This window comes from Gymnodraco acuticeps, unplaced genomic scaffold (assembly GCF_902827175.1).
Source record: "Gymnodraco acuticeps unplaced genomic scaffold, fGymAcu1.1, whole genome shotgun sequence".
In the NCBI taxonomy this organism is placed as follows: Eukaryota; Metazoa; Chordata; class Actinopteri; order Perciformes; family Bathydraconidae; genus Gymnodraco; species Gymnodraco acuticeps.
In genome coordinates, this window is record NW_022990313.1 from 1,185,409 (window position 1) to 1,210,225 (window position 24,817).

A 24,817-nucleotide genomic window follows, 5' to 3' on the forward strand; every position below is an offset into this window, starting at 1 on the left:
GAAACAGTTCAATAATCAACATGCATCTCGCAAATCTATGACCAGAATGCTCGGGTCATCTGCAATGACAACCATATCCACCCCGAAAGAGGATGTTTTTTTAGCAGTCGGACAACTGAACCACATCATCCAGAATTTACAATAATTCTGTTGTGTTGCCAGTTTGGTTTGTTTGTAGTAGACGTTTGATTCCCATGCACGACAGAACGATATAATGAGGCATGCACATCAAATTAGTTAAGATATTGTGCATATTTGAATTTTACTAACAGTTACGTGGTAGAACATACTAAATTTAATTTTACTGGACAATAAAATCACAATTGTTTTCAAAATGTGCGAGCCCGTTTTAATTAGTCCAACCATCACCGACAGGTGTAGATGTGGAAACTGCCAGACCATGCCTACAGGCCGAGAAAACAAGTGCTGCCACAACTATGGGAAAGTGAAGGAAGAGATGGGAGAAGAAGTCTGCATCACCGACTGTAGGACGTTCGACATAAACTGTCTGGATCGTGATGTGCTGCGTGTGTCCCGGTATGAGTATGCCCACCACAATGGGCCGTATGGGGACGAAGAACCGGAACATGAAGTCTACAGACATCTGGCGTACCGGCGATTTTGCTTCCTGATTTGGCAAAAACTTGGCCGTGGGAATAGACGTGTTATTCCGAGTTGCGCTGTACTGGCCATCAGGAAAGCATTTCCTAATCCTGAAAGCGTTGCCGACACAGGATTTAAACCAGCCGTCAGTGAATGATATTCTATCTTCACAATACTCTGGTTGTATACATGTTGTCGCTTACAGTATTAACTAGGTGTACCTTATGGTTATGTCCAAATTCTTATTTCTTCTGTTTTTCAGACAACTATATTGTATTTCATTAGATTTTAAAAAATCTGTGTACGGTTTCAATTATCTAGATGTTTAAAGTGAATGTAACACGAAATTCAGTAAAAATAAATTACATGAATTACTTTAAGTTACTTGTGTATGGTTGTCTTATTGTATAAGAGTTGTGCATAAAATGAAGAAAAACATGATGTGCAGTATGGTCAAAATTAAAGCTGCAAGCAGCGTTGAGCGGGTCTTCGACGTTCCGCAGGCTGTTGTCGACGATGTGTCTAGGTGTCTCGAGGACTCGGCCGTTGGCAAACGTGGGAAGTTTCAGGCCGATCGGACAATGTCTTTGAGTTACAGCAGTAACACAAACGTTGTGTTTGATGGCGGGTGATCTGTCGCCATGGCAACGGCATTTGATGACATCCCATAATAATGTTAGATGTGTTGAGGGCTGCATCGTTATCAAACCTGTGAAGTTTTGGGCCGTTTGGAGCATGTTAACTGGAGTTATGAGAAAACCGTGTTTCACGGCGACCATTTTGTTACCATAGCAACTGTAAGAGAATATTTTAATCTGATCTGTTTATAGAGTTTCTTATAGTTTCTTAGACTCTGTGATACTGCAAACATGTGTTTGTAGTATCAGTCAAAGACTCCTCTGTAGGTTGAGGTCACAGGTCAAATGCTTCTCCTATATCCGTGGGGGAGGGTTGAGACCTGGCTGCATCTCTTTGAGATAAGGAGATTATTCTCTCCCATCTGCTATTGATTAGGTAAACGCGGGCTTCTGTGGGCCGGCCTCTCCTCGTGTAGCGGCGATGTTTTGTGGCTTTTGAACAGAAATGATTTTGGTGGACCACGGGACGGTGGGAAACTAAGATGATCTCCCGGCCGTATTGTCTGTACTGTGTTCAATAAAACTCTCAGTGCTTTGGCTAATGACGTTCCAGACTCCTTCATTCTACCTCAACATTGCAACAACAGAAGTTTAACTTCACAGCAACGACATTTGACGTAATCTCAAAACTGACACATATATATCTTGAGGGCTTGACGGTTAGCACACATGTGAAGTTTTAACAATTTTTTACCATTTACACAGGAGTTCTAGCAATATGGTGCTTAACGGCGAGGGATGCGTTGCCATGGCAACAGCTTTTGAGGAAAACTCACTATTGTCATATTGAGGTGTTGAGGGCCGGACCATTAACTGCCATCTGAAGTCTGGTGCAGTTTGGACCATTTTCCATTGAATTAGGACAACACCAGGTTTATTGGCGAGGGACGCAGCGGCGTAGCCATGGCAACGGCATATGAGGACATCCCCTAATTGACATAGAGCTGTTGAGGGCCGGACCATTAATGATAGTCTGAAGTCTGGTGGTGTTTGGAATTTTTTCCATTGAATTAGGACAACTTTGTGTATTGTGGCTCCGGAGCAGGTTATGTTCCAGATAAGAGATCAACTCAGTGAAAGCACCGCCTGCTGACCAATCAGAGCTCAGTGTGTAAAGCTATCAAGTCATATTACAGGATAAAATAAATACAGTTCAAACTGCTGTATGCAGGAAAAGAGATCCGGCAAAAGATCACCGACTGTGAACTGTGCAGGCCACAACCATAGAGGCTACAACGTTAGTTAGTTGTAGTTACTGTACTTGACCCTTTAGCCGTGTTCGTGGTGATTTTGCCTTTTAGGGAATATTGTTACAAATACCAGACAATTCAAATGTTGTGCTGTGCGCTTGAATGTACTAACAGAACTTACAAGAAGTCTAAAATTATAATATTATACATGTTAACCCCGTTCGCAGGTGTGTGTGTGTGTGTTTGGTAGCTAAGCTTGCTACTAATTAGCCAGCTAAGGACGTAGGCCTAACCCTTTATACATACATATACATTTAAGTTTATGATTCAGCCTTGGGTAAGACTTTTATAGTCTATGGCTATGACGCCCATAATGGTAAACGGGAGCAAATGTTAATAGGGGACCCAATTATCCCAGTGGTGGCCGCCGGAGCCGCAGGGGGCTAGCTCCAGCCGGCGTCCCGGAGCTAGCCCACTGCGGCTCCGTTAGGTCCGGGCGGTGGAGTCCGTCTTTTCTCAACGTGTGAATGACAAGCATTAAGAATAACAAAATATAGCTAATTCTCTTGCAGATTGTCTCATTTGATGATGAATGTAACGTTTATATAGGGGAACTACACTGCTAGCAGTAACTTGGTATGCATGTATTTCATGTTAGCTTAGCTTCTTACCCCCAAAACACACCAGGAGCGTCTGCGCCGGGTTACGTTGCGGCTGCGCCATGCTGCGACCTCCTCCTGCGTCAACACACACCAGACGCGTTTCAAAACGTTGCGGAAGCGGAGCGTCGTGTGTGCAGCCTCGCAGTTGTTGTTGATTTTGGAATATTTCCTGGACATTTGTACTTCTACAAGTAAGTAGGCTATACGTAGTTAAATGGTTTATGTTTGTGTCTGTTTAAATCGTGTTTATTGTTGTTATTTCCTATTTTGTTGTGTTGTAGACTACAGACACAGTTAATAATAATTGTAATATTCCAGTTATAAACGACATGAATCAAAGATGTGTTGCTGTATTTTAGTGGTAAAAAAATATGCATTCATCGTCATAATTATTCTATATATATCATTTACAGTGCCTGTAAACCGGAGGAGAACGCTGGCATGTATTCTCCTACTTGAAAGACTACGGGGGGATGGGGGGAGGAGTTTACCTTACGGCTGCGCCGTGGCAAAAATAGGATTCATCCTAATTTTAGAGAAGCGCTGCGCCGAGCCGCTTCTGGAACGCGTCTGAGCCGTTGTCAGTACCAGATATGTTCGGGCTACCAGATATGTTCGGGTTTATTTCCGTCATATTCGTCATATTTTACGGCAACTCAAGAGGGCCATCACGGTCAAATTCCGAACATTTAAACATAGCCGACACTTCATTCTTTACTTTGTCCGTTATTATATGTAGAAGATTATACTTTTTCTCCGTCATGTTGTTTCCTTAGCAACAACTTCAAACAGGCATAGCCTACACTTCATTCTTTACTTTGTCCGTTATTATATGTAGAAGATATTAATTGTTTCTCCGTCATGTTGTTTCCATAGCAACAACTTCAAACAATAACAACTAACCGCTAGCCGCAAAGCTAGCATCACAGCCACTGCTCCGTTTTCGGAGACTTTGCACACGTTTTCACAAACATTTTCACACGCTAGGAGTACTTCCACTAGCTTCGTCTTGATCTGTAGATGTGATTTGATGTGTTGTGTGTCCCCCAACTCCTCTCCAAAGTTCAGATATTTAATAAAATACTCAGGGGAGTTTCCTGAATTTTCATGCCCAAAACCAAGCACTAGGCCCTGGGTAAATTAAGAGGCTGATCTCGGGCACTTTTGTCCACTTTCCCTGGTGGTCGAAACTCAAGCCAGACATCCCTGGAATCGTCTCAGAGAGTAGATGATCAGTGGGGCCTTGTTTTTACTGAATGATGTGTTTTTTTTATGGGGAATTAAAATATGAGCTTATTTTTAGGATTTTCGGAGACTTTGCACACGTTTTCACAAACATTTTCACGCTAGGAGTATGGGAGTACATCCATTCGCTTCGCCTTGATCTGTAGATGTGATGTGTCGTGTGTCTCCCAACTCCTTTCCAAAGTTCAGATACTATATAAAAATACTAAAAGGTAAATGAAACATTAAACATAATGACAAAATAACAACCTGAAATATATGTATTCTATCTACACATTTCGTAATTATCTAATCTAGTGGCCTTATAAAAGTGTTGGCTAAAGTAACGCAGAATATATATTTTTTTTAATTGTAAATAATTAGAAACATTATTTATGTGCACAAGTACATGGGACCCCACCATAGCACCCCACACATAACAAGCCGTCCCGAGTTCCTCCGGCTGCAGTTCCGCAGACGGCCGGTGTGTGGCAGCAGAGCGCTGGGAGCAGAGGGAAGTGAGTATATGACGGATATGACGGATGACGGATGCGACGGAAATACACCCGAAAATATATGGTAGCCCGAACATATCTGGTACTGACACCGTAACACGGCGCGTGTGGTGTAATAGCACCCATTGACTAGAGTGGCCGCGATCCTTACGACCGCCGCGGCGCGGCCGTAACACGACGCAGACGCTCCTGGTGTGTTTTGGGGGTTAGCCTGAGCTAGCTCTGTTTACTTCCAGTTCGGAGGCAGCAGGTCCCGCCTCGGCTCCGCCTCTTTGCCCTTATTTGGAGCAGGCGGGATTAGACTCTGACGTCACAGTCGAGCCGTTAGTGGCCGACTCCGCCTACTAAGGGCTTCTCGGCAACTCTGCAGAATCCTATGGGTGACGTCACGGACACTACGTCCATTTATATATACAGTCTATGGTTTCTGCCCCATTACTTCTCTTCTTACTTCTATAAGAATAAAACACGGAGGACGGAGATCTCTTTTTCTCCCCGCTGCAGCACAGCAGCTCCCTCTCCTGCAGGGGGGCGTGGTCAGCTGCAGCTCACAGAATCAGCCCCCTGCCAAAACAGCGCTGGAAAGAGCAGAAAGAGCGAAATGAGGCATGGCAACCAGTTGCTATGCCAGATAGGAGAGCTCTGATTGGCCGCTCAGTTCTGGGAAATTTGAAATGTCGCTACAGTGATTGCCGCCTTTTTTGTACTTAAAATGGCTGACATGAAAAGGAGAGGTGATAATTTAAGATGGATGACAAAGAGACACACCGCCTGCTGACCAATCAGAGCTCAGTGTGCAGTTTAAAGCTATCAATCATATTACAGGATAACATAAATACAGTTTAAACTGCTGTATGCAGGAAAACAGGTCCGGCAAAAGATCAGCGACTGTGTGAATATGAAACAAAATAGAATATCACTGCCCATCTTCAGAGCAATCTGAATATTATTACATTTGCAGCAAGCATGCTTGATAAGATAAGATACACAAGATAAGTAACCGGAGCATAGCAACCAGTTGCTATACCAAATAGGAGAGCTCTGATTGGTCGCTCAGTTCTGGGAAAGGCCCTTTGATGTGTCTTTAACATGTCTGCATGGCAAGCAGTTGACATTTGAATGTAAATATTAACTATTCTGATTGGAGGGGAGAAAACAAATATTTTACAGAAGGAGAACTCTGATTGGTCGCTCATGTTTATGAACTTCATATATGTTGTAAGTCAACTATTGCTTGGTCTCTCTTGCATCTTGTCTGAGGTGAGTAACTGTTCTCCTTATAAATTCATTGTGAAGCTGGTTAACATTTTAAAAAAAAAAACTTTTAAAATGCGTGTTTTCTAAATGTAGCTTAGCTAAGCTAACGTTATATATGCTCCGACCTTCCACACTCGCAACAACGGCCTATACAGACATAAATAAACCAGCGACTGTATTCGCCATGACACAGGCAGTCTGTGGTTTGTACTTGTTTAACTTTTGTCTAGTTTCTGAACAGATATGAGGAGCTGTGAGCTCTGAGTGCTAAGAGATAACGGCTGTGTTGTTTTTCTGGGGCTCTCATTGAAGATGACGTCACGGCTCCGCCTACACTGCGTTACTATAGTAACTACCCCAGTTCCTAAACTGTAATGGAAGCGCAGCATTAAAGTGAGCTGGGCCTAATAAGGCCTAACCAAACCGAGCGAGGCCTGCAGTGGAAACGTGCCAAAAGAGACACACATAGCAACCACATCGTTTTTTTACTGTAAATATTAACTATTTCTATTGGAAAGCAAAACAAAAAAAAGTAACTGAAGGAGAGCTCTGATTGGTCGCTCATTTTTTTAAATGTCATATTCATTAATGCATAACATTGCTAACCCAGCAAGCAGTTGACATTCAAATGTAAATATTGTATTTTATTTTTTTTAAGTCATTCACAATTCATCAACAATTAAATATATTTCAAGGTATACTATATTTATTCATATAGTTAGTATTTGCTATCATTGTTTAGATGATGACAACATGGATGACAGTTAAGACACACACAGACATACTTATAGCTCTAAGTATCTCCGTTTTTTTTTTAACGTGGACCAAATGTTTAATCAAATACTATGTGGACCATGTGTGCATTAATATGGGAATGTGTGTGTTAGCTAGGTCCACACTTCGCTATTTAAACAAGCATTGTGTTTGCAAGGTTTAATTTTAATTTCACAGAGTGACGACTATTGAGCAGTTCATTACTGGTGAGTGTTGGTCAAAGACAGTGTTTGTAGTAACATATACCATGACAATATGTGGAACTTTCCAGTCTTTTCTTTGCAGGGTTTAATGCTGTGTTTTCCCCACAGATTGACAGCTTTGAGCAGTTCTCTACCGGTGAGTTGTGGTCCAAGACACTGTCAGTAGCATAACGTATAATGAAAACAGATAGGCTCTTTATTAGTGTAAATCTAAGTGATTAGCAGCTTCTAATACAATTGCTAATTGTTTTGTTTATAACTGTATTGTATGCTAAGCTATGCAATTGTATTGTACATTGTGTTAAGTAATTATATTTACATGTCTGTGATGCTGATTAGATGCTGATTAGTTTGTTCTCTGTTCTAGTTAAACAACCTACCGGCTTGACCAGCTACCCATCTACCTTACTCATCTACCTTCTTCACCACCACTATCTTCACCACCTACTCATTCACCACCCAGCTTTATCTCGTGACCAGTTACAGTAAGTACATTTTTGTTGAACAGGATGCATCAACTATTAATGGACTTGTACGCTTTTGTTGCAGTTGAAAGAAGTAATTGTGTAATTATTTGTACTATTTAAGGGGTCCGCTAATGTCTTTATTAATTATAACAATGCCTACATACTTTCAGATGCCACGTGGTAAATCGTCCCGCCGTTCCCAGGCTGCAAAGCTACGCGCGGCTGGGAGCCGTGTGGGACATCAGCGGCCTGGCAATGCCAGATTCGCACGTAAGTAGTGGAGGATTTTGTCATTCAATGTTGTATATGTTTAGGGTGTCCATTGTTGTTGTATCATTGTAAAATGTGTTTGCATGTGCATTTTTTACAGGCAGGCACGTGCACAGATACACCCCTCTGTGGGCAAGCGAGCTAGTTATGATGAGGAGAATTTACTGATATACACTTCATTTCTTTGCATTCATTTTTAGATAACTGTCATGAAGCAGTGTTTGAAACATGGATATGTTTTAAATATATACATTTTTTAATTCAATCACCGGTGTGACCCTTTATGCATTTGAGCCGTTTCCCTTCTAAAATCCTCTGCACGTGCCCGTTTACAGGTGTTATTGTAGGAAGGTGTGTTATTATTGCTGACATAATTTAAGAATTGTAAAGGTTCATTAAGTTTAATGTCGGTGTCATTTTCTCTGTTTTTAAATAGCCACTGGCGGTACAGGTGACCGCCATAGAGTGCGGAAATGGCCAATTTCGTCCCTGACCGGACGACAACACAAATTGGTCGTACCAGCCGAGTCTCCAGACAAGGAAGTATGAATTGTTTTCAGATTTTGTTAACAAAGTCTGGGTAATCATTAGTGATTTTCATTTGAAATAATGTCTTCTGTTGTTACAGTTTGTCCTCCTTGTTGGAGCTTCACATCTCCGTTCCATCGTCGATGGAATTGTGAAGATGCCAGAGGGAAGGTTTTCCTTTGGTGCCATGTCCACACCGGGGGCATGCGCAACCCAGCTGCGAACCGAGGCAGCCAATGCTGTGCTGCCTAGGACACCAGATGCAGTCTGTGTGATGGCTCCCAGCAACAACCTGACATCCAGCAGGACCATCACTGAAGCAGGAGAGGATTTTGCAAAGCTCCTTGCGACTGCCTGCAGTCGCTGGCCTAACCTAAGCTTGTTTTTTATTGTATTTATTATAGTTCTTATAATATTACACTTTGTATTCTTATCCATGTGGTTGTATGTTTATGTATTTCTGAAAAATGTACATTTTTATCAACAAATTGTGAAAAATAGCGTACCTTTGTAGTTGACAACTGTAACTTTGATTAGGTTTTTGCCTTGGACTTCCCCCCGCGCCTTACCGTTGACCCTGACTACCAAGACATGATGCGTCAGGAATTTCGTCGTGTTGCGGCACGTATGGGTATGTTTAACAAATATTTAGGTTCAAGTACCGTAAATCATTTTTATCATTTTTCATTATTTATGTTTTTAAAAGAGCAAAATATAATATCTGTGTGGATATGTTAGTAATTGATCTTGTTGTTTTTTTTAGGCGTGAAGTACACACAAATTGCAGAGTACTTCCCTTTGAAAGAACTTGACCTGTGAAGCAGAGATGGCGTGAGTGACATGGCAAATGGAAAAGTTTTCTCTGTATACTTCTTTGGAGTTGAAATTCCAAGTTCCGTTCTTGAAAAAACATATTGAATGTTATGTGCTATTTGTAAATGTATTTTTATTTGCTGGTTTTTGCAGGTGCACTTGAGTGACAGTGCGGGAATGCCAATCCTGGTCGGTTCGATCTGGAACGCAGCATATATGCAACTTGTTCCAGCCGAGCCGACGCCATCTCCTGTTGTCCACAGAAGATCACCGCCTGCGAGGAGAGTCACTCCAAGGGTGATTGTCAAAGGAGAGGTTGCCAAATCACCGCAACTGGATCCTTCCAAGTGGACTGTTATCGGCCAGGGCAGGAAGGTAATTGTGTGGTTGACATCTTTCAATAAGAGTGATATTCCCTGAGCAGTTTGCCTTGATAATGGTGGAAGAGTACCCATTTGATTAACACAAGCTATGCTATTTATCTTTACAGAGGAGCCAACACGATGAACCTGAGCAGTCCATTGATGCACTTGAACAAGCAGGGACTGTTCAGCAGGAGGTAGGTCAACTTTGTATTATGATTTCAAATCATTGGGGTATGTCTATTGCAGTTTATATGTGCATTTTTTCCCCTTTTTCTAAAACAGTGTTTATTCATTTTTATTTCACAGGAATTGGAGGAGAGTTATCTTCCACTGACACCTGTGTGGTTCAGCAGTGCAATGTTGGTTGAGATGGACAAAATTAGTCCATCCCATCTTCCTGGCCCTGATGAGTGCACACCACCGGTTCCAAAACGGCAAAAGGTAATTTGTTTGTTGCTTTGTATGTTGGTTGATGCCCTATTATAAAATGTATCCTTCCTGACAAACTTGAAATGTATTACAGTGAGGAGAACTTATACTGTCCATAAGAAGTTATTAGTGGAGGATTAATCATTTTGTTTTCCTTACATTAGAAAGCAAAGATGGAGCTGAAGCAGAGGGCTCCTGCCTCCACGAGGACCCTGGCAATGCGACAGGTTGTTGTTGTTTTCTTCTTTTTTAAAGGCAATATAGGACTTGTTTAAAACTAAGAAGTTACACAAATATTGGTGGTGTTATTTATTGTGAAGTTTACTTAATTGTTTTGTTTTTTTAGGGGGAGGCAGCTCCCATGGTTGTGGAGGTGATTTTACGGCCACCTACCAGTAGAGGGACAGTTGCTGTGGAGCAGCAGGTCTGTGCTCTTTGTGTGAAGGATGTGCTTTCAGAGTGACATTTTAATGAATCATGCTAATTTATTGACATTGTTACTTTTGCTCATTGTTAAAATAGTTTCAGTTGTTAGCCTGCATGCAGTCAACGTTGTTTCAAGTGTACACAATGAATGACAAGAAACCTCTCTTTTGAGTTCCATTCAATATGTGTGTGAGTAAGTAGAAAAACAAAACTTAATATATAATAATAATAATAATTTCGTATTCATAATTGTATAGCTTTCTATTATTTAGTTAAACGTTTGTGAAACAATTTAAGACACAGTCTTTTTAGCAGTTTTTTTATATATTAATCTTCTTCCAGGTGGAGCCATTCCCAGGGCTGGAGCCATTGCCAGGGGTGGAGCCATTGCCATCACCCAGCAACGAGCCATCACCCAGCATGATAGTGGATGTTGATGATGACAACAGATGGAGAACAGGTAAGGGTTATGCTTGCATGTGTTCAGAAAAAGTGCAGTTGGCTGTTGTCGCAGGGACTGTTGTGAGGTATGCATCAGTTTCTGATGATAGAATATCTGTTGCATGTTCTATAGCGGCTGCGATCAAACATTTGATTGCGCCTGTGTGTACGTGGAGCAGTACAGATATCGATGCCATACGTGTTGCAGGGTCAAAGCTTAACTCGTTTGTATTAGGGGAAGCCCATAAAATGAATGTAAAGCCAAAGAACTTGTGCAGGTTGGTTGAGCAGACCAGTGTGTTTGGACGTAAGTGGAACGTCAATATGGGTCTGCCAGTGTACGGCGAATTTAATTTGTCTGAAGGGGATAAGGTATTGTCGGAGAAGCTGCTTGAACACTTATCCAGGGATGGCATGTGTCTGTTTAACCTAAATTCCGCAGCCAGTGCCATTATTAAACACAATGACTGTATTGTAGTCGTTGATTGTGGCACACGTGGTGCGTCTGGGTTAGCATCCAGTTTTGGCACATCTGTAGCCGTGTTCAACACATGCCCTAATGACCTGATGCTTTACATCAGGAATCTCAATAATTCATTGAATGCACAGAAGTTTAGCATTACAAGCCTTTCTGTGAAAGCAGCTGAACTTAATTTGGAGACGGCTAGAGTCATTTCAGACAGGGCTGGGGATATGGGGTGTATCAGGGGAACATTCAGTCAGGGTGACCAACGGTTTAAATATGCAGGACTTCAGTGCATGGCTGTAAGTTTGGTAGGCATAGCAAAACACACAGTTGACAGTAGGGCTGGGCGATTTTTTCGGTTTTAACGATTAATTTGCATTTTTACTTTCCTACGGTTTGTGAAATGGCTGAACCGAAAAATCGCGATTTAAAAACATTTCTAAACTCCGCAGATTTGTTTTGCTTTAAGGGACTCCGTAGTAGCTTACTCTCTCACTTTCCAGAACGCGCACAAAACTCAGCCACATTGCCTGTGACTACCCGATCTGCAGCTCTGTGTACACATATCACTTCAATTATTCAATACATCCTTTGTACTGAAGTATTCAAGAGTAAATAAAGTTTAATATAAATGATTTGCTGTGGCCAATTGTTTTCATTGCATTTACAATTTATAAATCTCTGATGCCACCCAATGAATGCATTGACTTGCTTGTAGAACCACGCTACACAAAACAGATAGCAACACCTATACAGATGGAGCGCTCCATTTCAGACGCCTACCAGTGCGGGTCCGTGATCGGCACGGGGTGGGCCCCTGCTGAAAAGGAAAACCCCCCCGCAGGACTTGAAACGCCCCCTTGATAAATACATTTAATTATAATGAAACCAGCTGCAATGGATCATGGATCCACCAGGGGGAGCCGTGATTAAAAAGCTGCCACACTGGAACTCATGTGAAATAAACAGCTGATCTCCAGGTATCTGATATAGCGGATATTTGTTAAGATCCATATGTCACGGATAGGATCATATTCTGTGCTAAATAAGAGACATGTAATCACTTACTAAACATCCCCATGTTTTTATTTAACAAAATAATGTTTAATTCTCGTTGGCGTAAGTACAAAACCATCGCTATGTTTTTAGATCAGGAAATGCATCCAGGCTCAAACAAACGATTTTCAATCATCATCCTCACGATCGTTTAATGTATCATATGTTCTCGAGTTTAAATGAATGCACTAATACATGTAGTTTAATCCACGTGAGTTTACAACAACAAAAATAATCGCTTTGTTTTTATATCACATCCGACCGGAGGAAAATGCAGCACAGGTCTCACTACCGATCATCCTAATCCCACGGGCAAACAATAATATGTACAGTGTTAATAGTTTACTGTATTATTAGTGTCTAATATTACTGGGGATTTCGGAATGGTACTGGATTTTGATTTATTGTATCGGCTTCATATAGCAATATATTCCCGAAGTCTGAAATGCAAAAAAGGCCCACATTAGGGCAATTCACCCTACATTTAATCATTCATACAAAATCATATTTTGTTTCTTTTTAACGAAATAAATGTGGTTTAATCCACATAATTTACTGTGTTAATTGTTTACTGTAGTATTGTGCACATTACTTTTCGCTGCTTGTTGCACCCCTGGTTAGAAGCTAAACTGCATTTCGTTGTCTCAGTAGGCCTACCTGCAATATGTGCAATAACAATAAAGTTGAATCTAATCTTGAGCAGGAACAAATGTATTTAGGCTACTTAGTACATATCTGACAAACGATTAAACACATTTGTGCATTCTTCAAGCCGAGTCCGGAGGTGGCGGCACATTAAAGTGTGCACCTGATTGTTTAACTTGAAGGTTCCTGATGACATTTCATCTTTCAAACAAAATCATATTTCGTTTATTTTTAACGAAATAAATGTGGTTTAATCCACATAATTTAGGCCTACTGTGTTAATTGTTTAGTATTGTTTAACTTGAAGGTGCCTGATGTGAACATTTCCAGAAGAACTCTAGCTTGAATGGCCTTTGTATGTATACAGTAGGCCTAACATAGGCGGCGCGTGAGGCTCAGGTTTGGGAAGGCTAAATAACTTTTTTTTTCATCTTACGCTGCCCTCCTCCGGCGTCTATAGAAAAGAGATCAACTCAGTGAAAGCACCGCCTGCTGACCGATCAGAGCTCAGTGTGCAGAGTTTAAATCTATCAAGTCATATTACAGGAAAAAGGAAATGCAGTTTAAACTGCCGTATGCAGAGAAGACGCCGACGTGTCACACTTATCATTCATATCACACTGACATCACATCATCAATCAGATCATCGATCTCACATCGATATCACAATATTTCCTTATCTGAGTCAGCTTCTAGAGCCGTATCTGGCCGTGCAACACTTAGTTACATTGTCACATATACTGTATGCAGACGTATTATTTTAAGCAACACATTAAGTTGACGAAACACTCAACTCAAATGTAATAAAGTCAGATCCCCTCGTGTTTTAGATGGAGCAGTATCATAAAACTGTTGTACGCTTTCAAACACTCGGTAGTTTATTTTTTAACGAGTTGTTCTGTATTCTCCTTGCAGGTGCAACTATGTGGCTTGTATCCTGGATTGGTCCGTGTATCTACGGACCATTTGTTTTTTTTGTTTTTTTGATGATGTGCACATTGCATAATGTGCCTTCATGCCGATCTAGATCCCTCCGCAAAAAAAAAAAAAACAGCTCGTTCGCGGGCGAGAGCCGGCTCCCGTCGATCACTTAAAAGAGCCGGCTCGTTCGCGTTTAGAAAAAAACAGAAAAAAATCGAGGTTTAAATCGAAAATTGTCCATTAGTTAGAAAAAAAAAATCGCGATTTTATTTTTAGGCCAAATCGCCCAGCCCTAGTTGACAGCGTGTTCACATGGCAGACCGACAACCTGGATAAAGTTGTTGTTCTTGGTGACGATCTGTACACCTCCCTGCGTGACCAACAAGGTATCAGTGGCGGGTACAAACTACTTTCGGTTCCAGATCTGCCCAAGGAGGCCATTATTGACGGACAAACATTTCTGTTTCAATACAGTGACTTTGTGTCTGGAGATGTGGATGTGGTTGAGGGGGATCTCATTGATGAGGGGGTGCACACCACTCTAAAATGCGGACTGGAAAGGATGTGTACTAACTATGACACATGCTTTCTGACAATGAATGGCGGTACATGTGCCATCATTGGTCAAGGTGGACACTACGCAGTGGTCGACTCCCATGCACGCAGTACGTCTGGGATGCGCGATGGCGAGGGGCGTAGTGTTATTTTGTATTTCAGAGGCCTTGAACACGTGTTTGAATACATATGGACATTTGCAGCGTTCCTCAAGAAGTGTCAAAAACAGTTTGAGATCGCTGGTGTCCGAGTCACTCACATAGGCCCAATTGAAAGCAGTAATCTGTCTTTGGGTCCAAGAGTGACTCCCAAAACGACAGAGACTGATTTGGGTTGTAGTTCAGCTATTCAGTCCACACTTGGCTGCACCAACATTCAGATGGGTGCAAAGCGTAAGATTCGTAAGGGATCTTCTGCTTGCAAAAAATTAAAAAAGAGTGATGTTACCGCAGTTGATTCAGACGTTGCTTTTGTCAAAGAAGTAAGAAGTGGACGACTGCAGTTTAATCCTCTTAGCAATCAACTTGCACAAGCTCTTTGTGACCAGTTACATGTGCAGTCAGAGAAAGTAGATGTTGTGTCTACACAAATTGGTTTGTTAGGGGCTCCATGTATCAATGAAAAAATAGAGGGGGACGGAAACTGTTTCTTTAGAGCAGTGAGTCAAGCTGTGTGTGGTACACAAAGGCATCACACAATAATTAGGCGTGCAGTGGTTCATCAAATGCAGAGCAATGCTGTGCCTTATGAGCGTATTTTGACCTCCTCCATGTCAGAATACCTCAGCACATCCAAAATACGTGAGGTTGGCAGTTGGGCAACAGAATTAGAAATTCAAGCAGCAGCAGATTGGTTGGGAGTTAATATATTCACATATTGTGATCCACGCTGGCTAAAAAAATATATAGTTGCGAGAACGGGCAGTCGTCTAATCAGGGGGTTTATTTGGAAAACCGCAATGGTAACCATTATGAGACTGTTGTGTGTGTAAAACAACCTAATTTACAGAGTTGTTATGGGTATTGCAAAGTGGACACTTCTTGTCCAAGACTGTATAATGTCAGACGGACAACTAGAGACAAAAGGAGGGTTACGGAACAAACGCATGGTACATCGTCTGCTGGGGGCACAGATTGTGTGGAAAAGAGTGATGTAAGTAAAATCACTCTTGAATTTAATCCTTTGTGCAATGAAGTGGCAAAAACACTTTGCACCAAGTTTAATATAGACTTTAAAAAGCAGGATGTACAGGGACCTACAGTAACTGGGTCCCTAGGTGTGGTCTGTAAGACCGAAAAAATAAAAGAGGACGCTAATAGTTTCTTCGGAGCGGTAGCTCATGTTCTCAGTGGTTCTCAGAAGAGCCATCGAAAGATTAGAACGACTGTTGTAAAGCATATGATGAATCACGCAGAACAAACTAAATTAGTTGGGGGATCTGCTTCAATTTCAGACTACATTGAGAAGTCTCAGATGAAGTATGTAGGACATTGTGCCACAGATGTAGAAATCCAAGGGACAGCAAATGCTCTTGGAGTGGACATTTGTATCTGCAGGGGGGAAAAATAGCTCAAATACACTTGTAATTGTGCAATGCTTTCAAAAGAAAAAATATACTTGAAACATTGTGATAAAAATCATTTTGAGCCAGTGGTTTGTATCATACCTTATGATGAACAAACGTGCTTTAAATTGTGTAAAGTGGGTGTTTTGCTAGAGACACGGTATATGCGTAGCAGTATTGATATCTGTACTGGGAAGGGTGGGGTTAAAGAGAATGCAGAGAGTGTTGCAAACAGCTGCAGTCGTAGGCACTGTCATTCAACATATTTAAAAAAGAGATACAGGTCACAAATTAAACTGCATTATAAAAATAACACAGGGTACCAGGAAAGGATTAAGGATGCGTCCATGAAAAAGTATAGTGATGCAGATTATCAAGAGAGAGTAAGAGTTGGTCGTAGAAAAAGGTATTGTGATGATGATGATTACAAACACAGAGCAATTGGACATACTCAGGTTAGATACCATGAAGACCCATTAAATAATCAGATGATAAATGATTCAAGTAAAAGAATATATTCACTAAAGGTTTTACACAAAGAAAAAGTTATAGCATTTAACAAACGTAAATATAGGCAAAATACATTGCATAGAAAGAAGGTAAAATCCATGAGTTCAAAAATGTATCATGGTAATCCAGATTATAAGAAGCAAGTAGCAGCTAGCAACAAATTGAAGAGGCAACAAATGCAAACAAATAGAGAGGTATTTGATATTGTAATGCAGCAGTTTTTGGCCAAAGTTAAGAATGGACCAGTTTTTGTATGTAGCTGCTGCGAGAAGCTGTTATTTGAATCGCAGGCCTTGCAGTGTAAAAAAGAGAAATATAAGGATCAAAAACTAGCTAATAAATGCATCGGAGAAAGATTTTTACACACATGTACTGATGACTGTAAAGTACCCTGTGTTTGGATTGAAATTGGGGGAGGGCAGCTTTGGATCTGCAGCAACTGTGATACAAAACTTAAGAGAGGTGTGATATCACCTGGCTTGTAGACCCCATTCCCCAGAATTGGCTTGTTTGAACAGCATAGAGCAGCATTTAATTGCCAAAAATATACCATTTATGAAGATGGTGGCATTGCCCAAAGGTGGGCAAAATGGAGTACACGGACTGGTGACGTGTGTTCCAGCCAATATTGCCCAAACTACCAATTTGCTCCCCCACTCAAGGATGGAAGGTTCCATCTTACGAATAAAGTTAAAGCGTAAATCGACCTTCAAAGGTCATTATGAATATCAATTTGCAGACCCAATGCGCATAAAGCGTTCATTGAAATATTTAAAAAGAAGGGATAAGCACTATAGGGATATTGAATTTAATAAAAGTTGGTATAACGAGTTTCGTAGGGAAGAAGAAGAGAATAAACAAACCCACACCAAGGAAACATCATCAGAGGCTGCTGAGGAACAGCCATGTTTGTTTCAGGACATGGATTTGATGGCTGTGGACACTGATCCGGAAATTGCGGATCAGTTTTCAGATAGAGAACTGAACATGGCCCCAGCAGAAGGTAATAGTCCTGCAAAAGAAAGTTCATGCATTCCTGTACGGGTTCCCGAGGTTGAGGAACTTGATGACGCTCTGCTTTATGAGTTTTGGAGGGAACAGGATGATGACTTTGTAGACAATTGGACCTTGATGGATTTGCCAACTAACGAAACGTCTGATGCTAATGCTGATGATGAGCTTTTACATGACAAGCAACAGCATTGCATGTTTCAGGACACATGTCTGATGCCTGTTGATATTGGACAGGAAGTGTTGGATCAGTATTTTGATAGTACATTACATGTCGCTCCAGCAGAGGGTAATAGTCCTGTGAGGCTGTTAGCAGACATTTCCAACGAAGCAAAATGCTTTCCTGTATTGTTCCCACTGGGCATTAACACCTACCATGATTCGAGGCCCCGCAAGATAACATTAGCACGCTATTTGAATACGCGTGTTTTAAATGCTGATGTTAGGTTTGCACAAAATATAGAATACATTTGTTATGCTCAGTATTTGTCTGAGGTGCAACAGGTATTGTCCAGTGTGTCTATTGCATTGCGAAAAGGCAAAGCAGGCTTTCCATCCAAACCGATAGAAGATAATTTGTTGAATCAGGAAACCATAAGAAAACTGTTGCAATTTGATGATGGCTTTCGTTTTCTCTCACCTATTAGAGGTACTCCAGCATTTTGGCAGCGCGCACAGAATGACCTCCTAGCTTGTGTGCGTCAACTTGGTGTGCCTACCTGGTTTTGTTCATTCTCTTCGGCTGATCTTAGGTGGGCAAATCTACTCAACGCTATTTTAAAACAGGAAGATAGACCGCTGAAGATTTAGATTGGGCAGACAGATGTGAACTCTTGCGTCGTAATCCCGTGACAGCGGCGAGGATGTTTGACTATAGATGGAATTGTTTTTTGAACGAAGTTCTTAGGTCCCCTTCACACCCGATTGGCAAGATTGTAGACTATTTATATCGCGTGGAATTTCAGCAGCGTGGCTCCCCTCATGTGCATTGCTTGTTTTGGATTGAGAATGCACCCAAAATTGATAAGAATACAGATGAAGAGGTGATTCAATTCATCGACACATATGTGACATGTGAATTACCATCACAAGATGAGCCGTTAAAGAACATTGTGACATCTGTGCAACAGCATTCCAAAAGACACTCTAAAACGTGTAAAAAAAACAAAACACTGTTTGTCGATTTAATTTCCCCAGGCCAGCTACTGCTAGTACATTTATATGTCGCAGCAGTGAAGATGAATGCTTAGCAGAATGTATATGTAACTTAACACCATGCGAGTGCGTAAAAGTAGAGTCTATGGCCGAGAAGAAGGAGTTTGCAGTTAAAATTCTGAACTCTGTCAAAAAGGCTCTTTCAGCTGAAAATGTAATATTTGAAAGCCTGGAACAATTATTTGAAAGTGTGGGGATTAATCAAGCGATCTTCGAGGCTGCTTACAAATTGGCAGGTAGAAATACACACGTTGTATTGAGAAGACAAATTGGCGAAGTCTGGATTAATCAATACAACAAACCACTGTTAAAATGCTGGAATGCCAATATGGACATTCAGTATGTGGTCAATGCCTATGCATGTGTTGTCTATATAATTTCCTACATCTCCAAGGCAGAAAAGTAAATGGGATTATTATTGTGTAATGCACATAAAGAAGCATCACAGCAGGGTAATCTAGATGCCAAGGATGCATTTAAAAAGTTAGGGAGTGTGTATTTACACAACCGAGATGTGTGTGCCCAAGAGGCAGTCTACAGATTGACAAACATGCCCCTGAAGACATGCTCATGCCTGGTCCAATTTGTGCCAACAGGGAAAAATACAGTTAAAATAAGTAGGCCATTACAAGTGTTAAAACAGATGGCAGATTCAAATAGTCTAACCACAGACAACATGTGGACAACATTAGGTTTTGTTGAGCGTTACAAAAATCGGCCAAATGACGCAGTTTTTAATAATATGTGTTTGGCAACATTTGCATCCGAATACAGGGTTATGTCACAGAGTGAAAGTTCCAAAAATGCCATCGAACTCCAAAATCAGTTTGGGTTTATTATTAAAAGAACGCGAACAAAACCAGCAGTTGTGCGTTATGCAACATTTTCAAAAACAAAGTCTCCGGAATTATTTTTCTACAGCAATTTTCAATTGTTTCTGCCATATCGTATCGATGAGCAGTTAAAGCCACACAATTGGGAAACGTGTGAAGAGTTTTACATGAGCGGTCGAGTTATATTTGCTGATGGATCTAGACAGCTGGTGAAATCAGTGGTCGACGCGAATAGAGCTTTGTTTGAACTTGATTCGGATGAATTACAAAGAATCCAAGAGTCTTTAGACGGTAATGTAGATTTTGAAGACGCTTGGTGTGACCTGTGCCCCGAACAGGAATTGGAAAATCTTCAATGCCAAGAAGAGCGGGAAAAAATTGAAACCGTAGACGGGGAGCAAATATACGCTATTCCTGATCTTGCCGTTAGTAATCGGCAAATTGGCCATTTGGAAAAGACAAAGAATATTTTGAGCAAAAGCAAAGGGCTGAAATTAGTTCGGTCTCTAAACGAAACCCAAATGTCTATTTTCTATCAAATACGACAATGGTGTTTAGACAAAATCTCGGATAAAAATCCGGACCCGTTTCACGTATTTATAACAGGCGGTGCTGGGACAGGAAAGAGCCATTTGATTAAGGCTCTGCAGTATGAGACAACCAGGTTGCTCTGCAGTATGAGACAACCAGGTTGCTCTCATCACTTTGTGACCACCCTGATTCTGTGTGTGTGTTGTTGACTGCCCCAACTGGAATTGCTGCATACAATTTAGACGCAGCAACTATCCATAACACGTTTAGCATTGGCGTTAATTCCAAATTACCCTACACACCTTTAGGCGAGGAAAAAATAAATAGTCTGCGTGCCAAATATAGAAATGTGCAAATTTTAATTGTCGATGAAATATCCATGGTCGATCACAAACTCATGGCATATATTCACGGCAGATTGCGTCAAATTAAACAATGTATTGATTATTCCCCATTTGGTAAAGTTAGTGTGGTAGTTGTTGGAGATTTTTTCCAGCTGCCACCAGTGAAAGGAAATGCCTTGTATGTAGAGAAAGTAGGATTTAACCTGTGGCACAACCTATTTAGCATTGTAGAGCTTAAAACAATAGTCAGGCAGAAAGATATTGTTTTTGCGGAACTGCTAAATAGGTTGAGAACACGCTCAAAAGAAACCGCATCGTCAGCTAGTGACATTGATTTGTTGAAGAGCTGTGAAACAGGGGAAGAAAGTTCAGCATTACACATTTCCCCCACAAACACTCAGGTTAATGATCATAATCTTGTGCAACTGTTGAAAACATGCCCGGAACATGTAGAAATAGAAGCTCAGGATACTGGCCATAACAGAAAAACTGGAAAACTTGAGTTGAAACATGGACATCACACCAACATCTATCAAACATGTTTAGCGGAACGTTTGGTTCTTGGGGAAAATGCTCGTGTAATGTTGACAAAATATAGATGTGACGGATGGTCTTGTAAACGGGGTATGCGGCACGGTGAGACACAGTTATTTCACAAGGTGAAAGATTTCCACAAACTGTGTACGTCCATTTTGACGATGACAGAATTGGGGCACAGCGCAGGAAAGACTCTGCAAATGCATCAAGTCAATTAGTGAACTGTACACCAATTTTTCCAGAAGAGGATAGAGTCACCGTTAAAGGTGGGTTGCGTCGCCAATTTCCCCTTAAACTGGCTTGGGCTTGTACAGTACATAAGGTGCAAGGGATAACTGTTGATAGAGCTGTGGTGTCACTTAAAAATATATTTGCTGCTGGACAGGCATATGTTGCATTAAGTCGTGTTACAAATTGATCAGGCTTAATCATTCAAGATTTTAATCCTAATGCCATCTATTGTAAAACAAATGTTACGCAAGCAATTCAGTGCATGCCTCAGTTTCTACGTGAAGATAGGATCCACCCCAAATTGCACACAGACAATTTTACTGTGTTTTTGACAAATGTGCAAAGTTTGACACGTCATGTCGAAGATTTGACCGTTTGCACACAGCATTTGCAGCCTAACTGTATTGCTGTTACAGAGACATGGCTGCCTGCTGTCTCATCATTTGACGACATTAACATCAGTGGTTATACATTTGCTAGTTGTTCTCGAAGTGCATCTTACAGCAGCGAGAACCCAGCATTGGTTGCTCTGCAAGACCAACAACATGGTGGTGTTGGCATATATAGTGCAAACAGTATTGCATTTAGTATTCTTCAAGTGCCAGATGTAAATTTAGAATGTATAGTGTACAACTGTTTGTCTCACAACATATTAATTGCGGTAATTTATAGACCACCATCATATCCCATGTCTTTGTTTAAAGAACATTTAGGCAAATTACTTGATTTGTTAGATCTATTAGGTGACACAATTGCTGTGATGGGTGATTTCAATGATGACATTTTAAAAACATCAACCATTTGCAACAGGCAAAGGGTATGTACAGCAAGTCACACAACCGAAAAGGGCACATTAATTGACCATGTATATGTGAAAACAACACAGTACGATGTAGAATCTATTGTGTTGCCCACCTATTTCAGTGATCATGAGGGGATTCTGTGTTCTTTTGCACAACTGCTGAGGTAGAGTAACTTCAGACGTCTAGCAAATGTAGGTATAAATTCTGTGTTTTTTCTTCACCTTGTGTTTCATCGTGCCAAATTATGCGCTTTTTTCAATCAAACGTCCCCCCTGGTTTAATTTGGTATGTTTTAGGTATCATCCCCCCCTGGTTTAATTTGGTATGTTTTTAGGTATCATCCCCCCCTGGTTTAATTTGGTATGTTTTTAGGTATCATCCCTCAAATTAATCGTCTTCAAAGCCCCTTCCTCATTCAAAGTTATCCTCATCTACCGGCCCCTTAAACCACATCCCTCCTTCCTCTCACTTAACTCCTCAAACTAGCTTCATCCTCCCTACTTTTCGAGCTTAACATGACTATTGAGTCACCCACCTGCGAGCTGTCATTCAAATTCTCCACTGTAATAGACAATTTTACTGTCACCCAACACTTCACCTTCCCGACCCATGCCAAAAGACACATCCTCGACCTTGTGTTCTATAAAAACCTCCCTGTACCTTGGCATAATGTTTAGCCCCACCATTTCCCTCGATCCTATAATCTGCCAAGTAATCAAAACCACATTTTACCAGCTTGGCAAAGATCTGTCGCTCTCCCTGAAATTGCAACAGTCTCATAATTAAGAATTATTTATATATTTATTCTATAATTCATTTTTAATTAGTCTTTAGTATGTTGGACCTGGTAGTTCATTTTTAGCAGCTGTATCTCTATTTATCTGTATTTATTTATTTTTTATTATTAATATGTTCTTAATTATGGTGTTCAATATGTTCTTAATAAAAAAATAAGGTTTATTTTTCCTGCATTACAACAGCATTTTTAATAACAAAGTTATTGGCAAACATTAGGGCATATTTAGCACATATTCCACACTGTACTAATAACATTTATCCACACATAGGGAAACACATTTTGTAAAATCATGCATCAATATTAAATGATGTCACTCATATGCTGTTGCTAATGCAGGTTTTGCTTTGCCTTCAATGTAGCCTAGAAAAGCAAAAGGCACTGGTAATCGGTACTCCCAGTTTACTGGGATGGGGTTCGATTCCCTGCGGTGTCCTGCTGGTTTCTTTGGCATGTACATTAAAGATCATATTATTTACTATAATAATGATAATTATCAAAGTATTACTAATTAGTATCTCATACAACTGACACAAGCTTCCAAAAACTCTCAAAACTGTCAACAGAAATATCAATAAAATAAGTATAAAATAGGAATAACATGCAACTCAGTTATAAGATATATTAAAAAGGTGGGTCTTGGGTCTGCTCTTAAAAGTATGAAACTTTGTGCTGGTATAGTTGGGAGGGCACATTGGGGAGAGTGAAGTTCATTTGTATTGTGTTCAATACAGTATGTTGTTAATACAAAAATAAGGTTTGTATTTCCTGCACTACAACAGCATTTGTAATTAAAAAATGTTTTATTGGCAAACATGAGGGCATATTTAGCAGCTAATCCATACTGCACAAATAAAATAGTTATGGAGTTATAAGGAAATACATTTTGGGAAATTGTAGTGGTAGTATTTACCATAATATGAAGTATGTGGCCATTGGGATTGTTTTCCTTTGAGATATGAGAAAACCGTGTTTCATGGCGAGCATTTTGTTACCATAGCAACGACACTTGAATACATTTCAAAACTGACACATATGTGTCTTGAGGGCTGTACCGTTAGCACACATGTGACATTTGAACACTTTTTGAACATTTACACAGGAGTTATAGCAATATTGTGCTTAACGGCGAGGGATGCGTTGCCATGGCAACAACCTTTGAGGAAAGCTCACTATTGTCATATTGAGGTGTTGAGGGCTGGGCCATTAACTGTCATCTGAAGTCTGGTGCAGTTTGGACTATTTTCCATTGACTTAAGACAACATTGTGTTTTATGACGAGGGACGCGTTGCCATGGAAACGGCATATGATGACATCCCATAATTTGCGTAGAGCTGTTGAGGGCCGGACCATTAGCCATCATCTGAAGTCTGGTGCAGTTTGGACCATTTTCCATTGACTTATGACAACACTGTGTTTCATGGCGAGGGATCTGTCGCCATGGCAACGGCATATGATGACACCCCATAATTGACATAGTGCTGTTGAGGGCCGGACTAGTAGCCATCATCTGAAGTCTGGTGCAACTTGGACCATTTTCCATTGACTTAAGACAACATTGTGTTTTATGGCGAGGGACGCGTTGCCATGGAAACGGCATATGATGACATTCAATAATTGGCGTAGAGCTGTTGAGGGCCGGAATAGGAGCCATCATCTGAAATCTGGTGCCGTTTGGACGTTTTTCCATTGAATTAGGACAACACCATGTTTCATGGCGAGGGATCTGTCGCCATGGCAACGGCATATGATGACATCCCATAATTTGCGTAGAGCTGTTGAGGGCCGGAATAGGAGCCATCATATGAAGTCTGGTGGCGTTTGGACGATTTTGATATTGATCAGATCGTATTCACAGCGTAACCTCCTTACCTCTGACTAACTCCAATTTTTCTATTCACTCTCCCTCTAAAAAAAAAAAATATATATATATATTAGGGCTGTCAAACGATTACAATTTTTAATCAGATTAATCACAGTTTAAAAATGTATT

At 40.7% G+C, this 24,817-nt stretch overlaps 1 protein-coding gene and 1 pseudogene across 1 annotated transcript in view; both read left to right on the forward strand.

Annotated features, from left to right (window-relative positions):
• LOC117550452 overlaps positions 1 to 10,401 on the forward strand; it is a 30,261-nt gene extending 19,860 nt beyond the window's left edge. Inside the window, exons 2-13 of the mRNA XM_034222890.1 lie at positions 7,175 to 7,202; positions 7,434 to 7,551; positions 7,704 to 7,803; positions 7,904 to 7,907; positions 8,240 to 8,346; positions 8,432 to 8,722; positions 8,869 to 8,994; positions 9,298 to 9,519; positions 9,635 to 9,703; positions 9,816 to 9,950; positions 10,103 to 10,165; positions 10,285 to 10,401. Coding sequence (XP_034078781.1) covers positions 7,175 to 7,202; positions 7,434 to 7,551; positions 7,704 to 7,803; positions 7,904 to 7,907; positions 8,240 to 8,346; positions 8,432 to 8,722; positions 8,869 to 8,994; positions 9,298 to 9,519; positions 9,635 to 9,703; positions 9,816 to 9,950; positions 10,103 to 10,165; positions 10,285 to 10,401 — 1,380 coding nt within the window. The remainder of the gene's footprint in view (positions 1 to 7,174; positions 7,203 to 7,433; positions 7,552 to 7,703; positions 7,804 to 7,903; positions 7,908 to 8,239; positions 8,347 to 8,431; positions 8,723 to 8,868; positions 8,995 to 9,297; positions 9,520 to 9,634; positions 9,704 to 9,815; positions 9,951 to 10,102; positions 10,166 to 10,284) is intronic.
• A 383-nt stretch (positions 10,402 to 10,784) lies between these two features.
• Positions 10,785 to 22,194, forward strand: LOC117550453 (annotated as a pseudogene).
• The last annotated feature ends 2,623 nt before the right edge of the window (positions 22,195 to 24,817 follow it).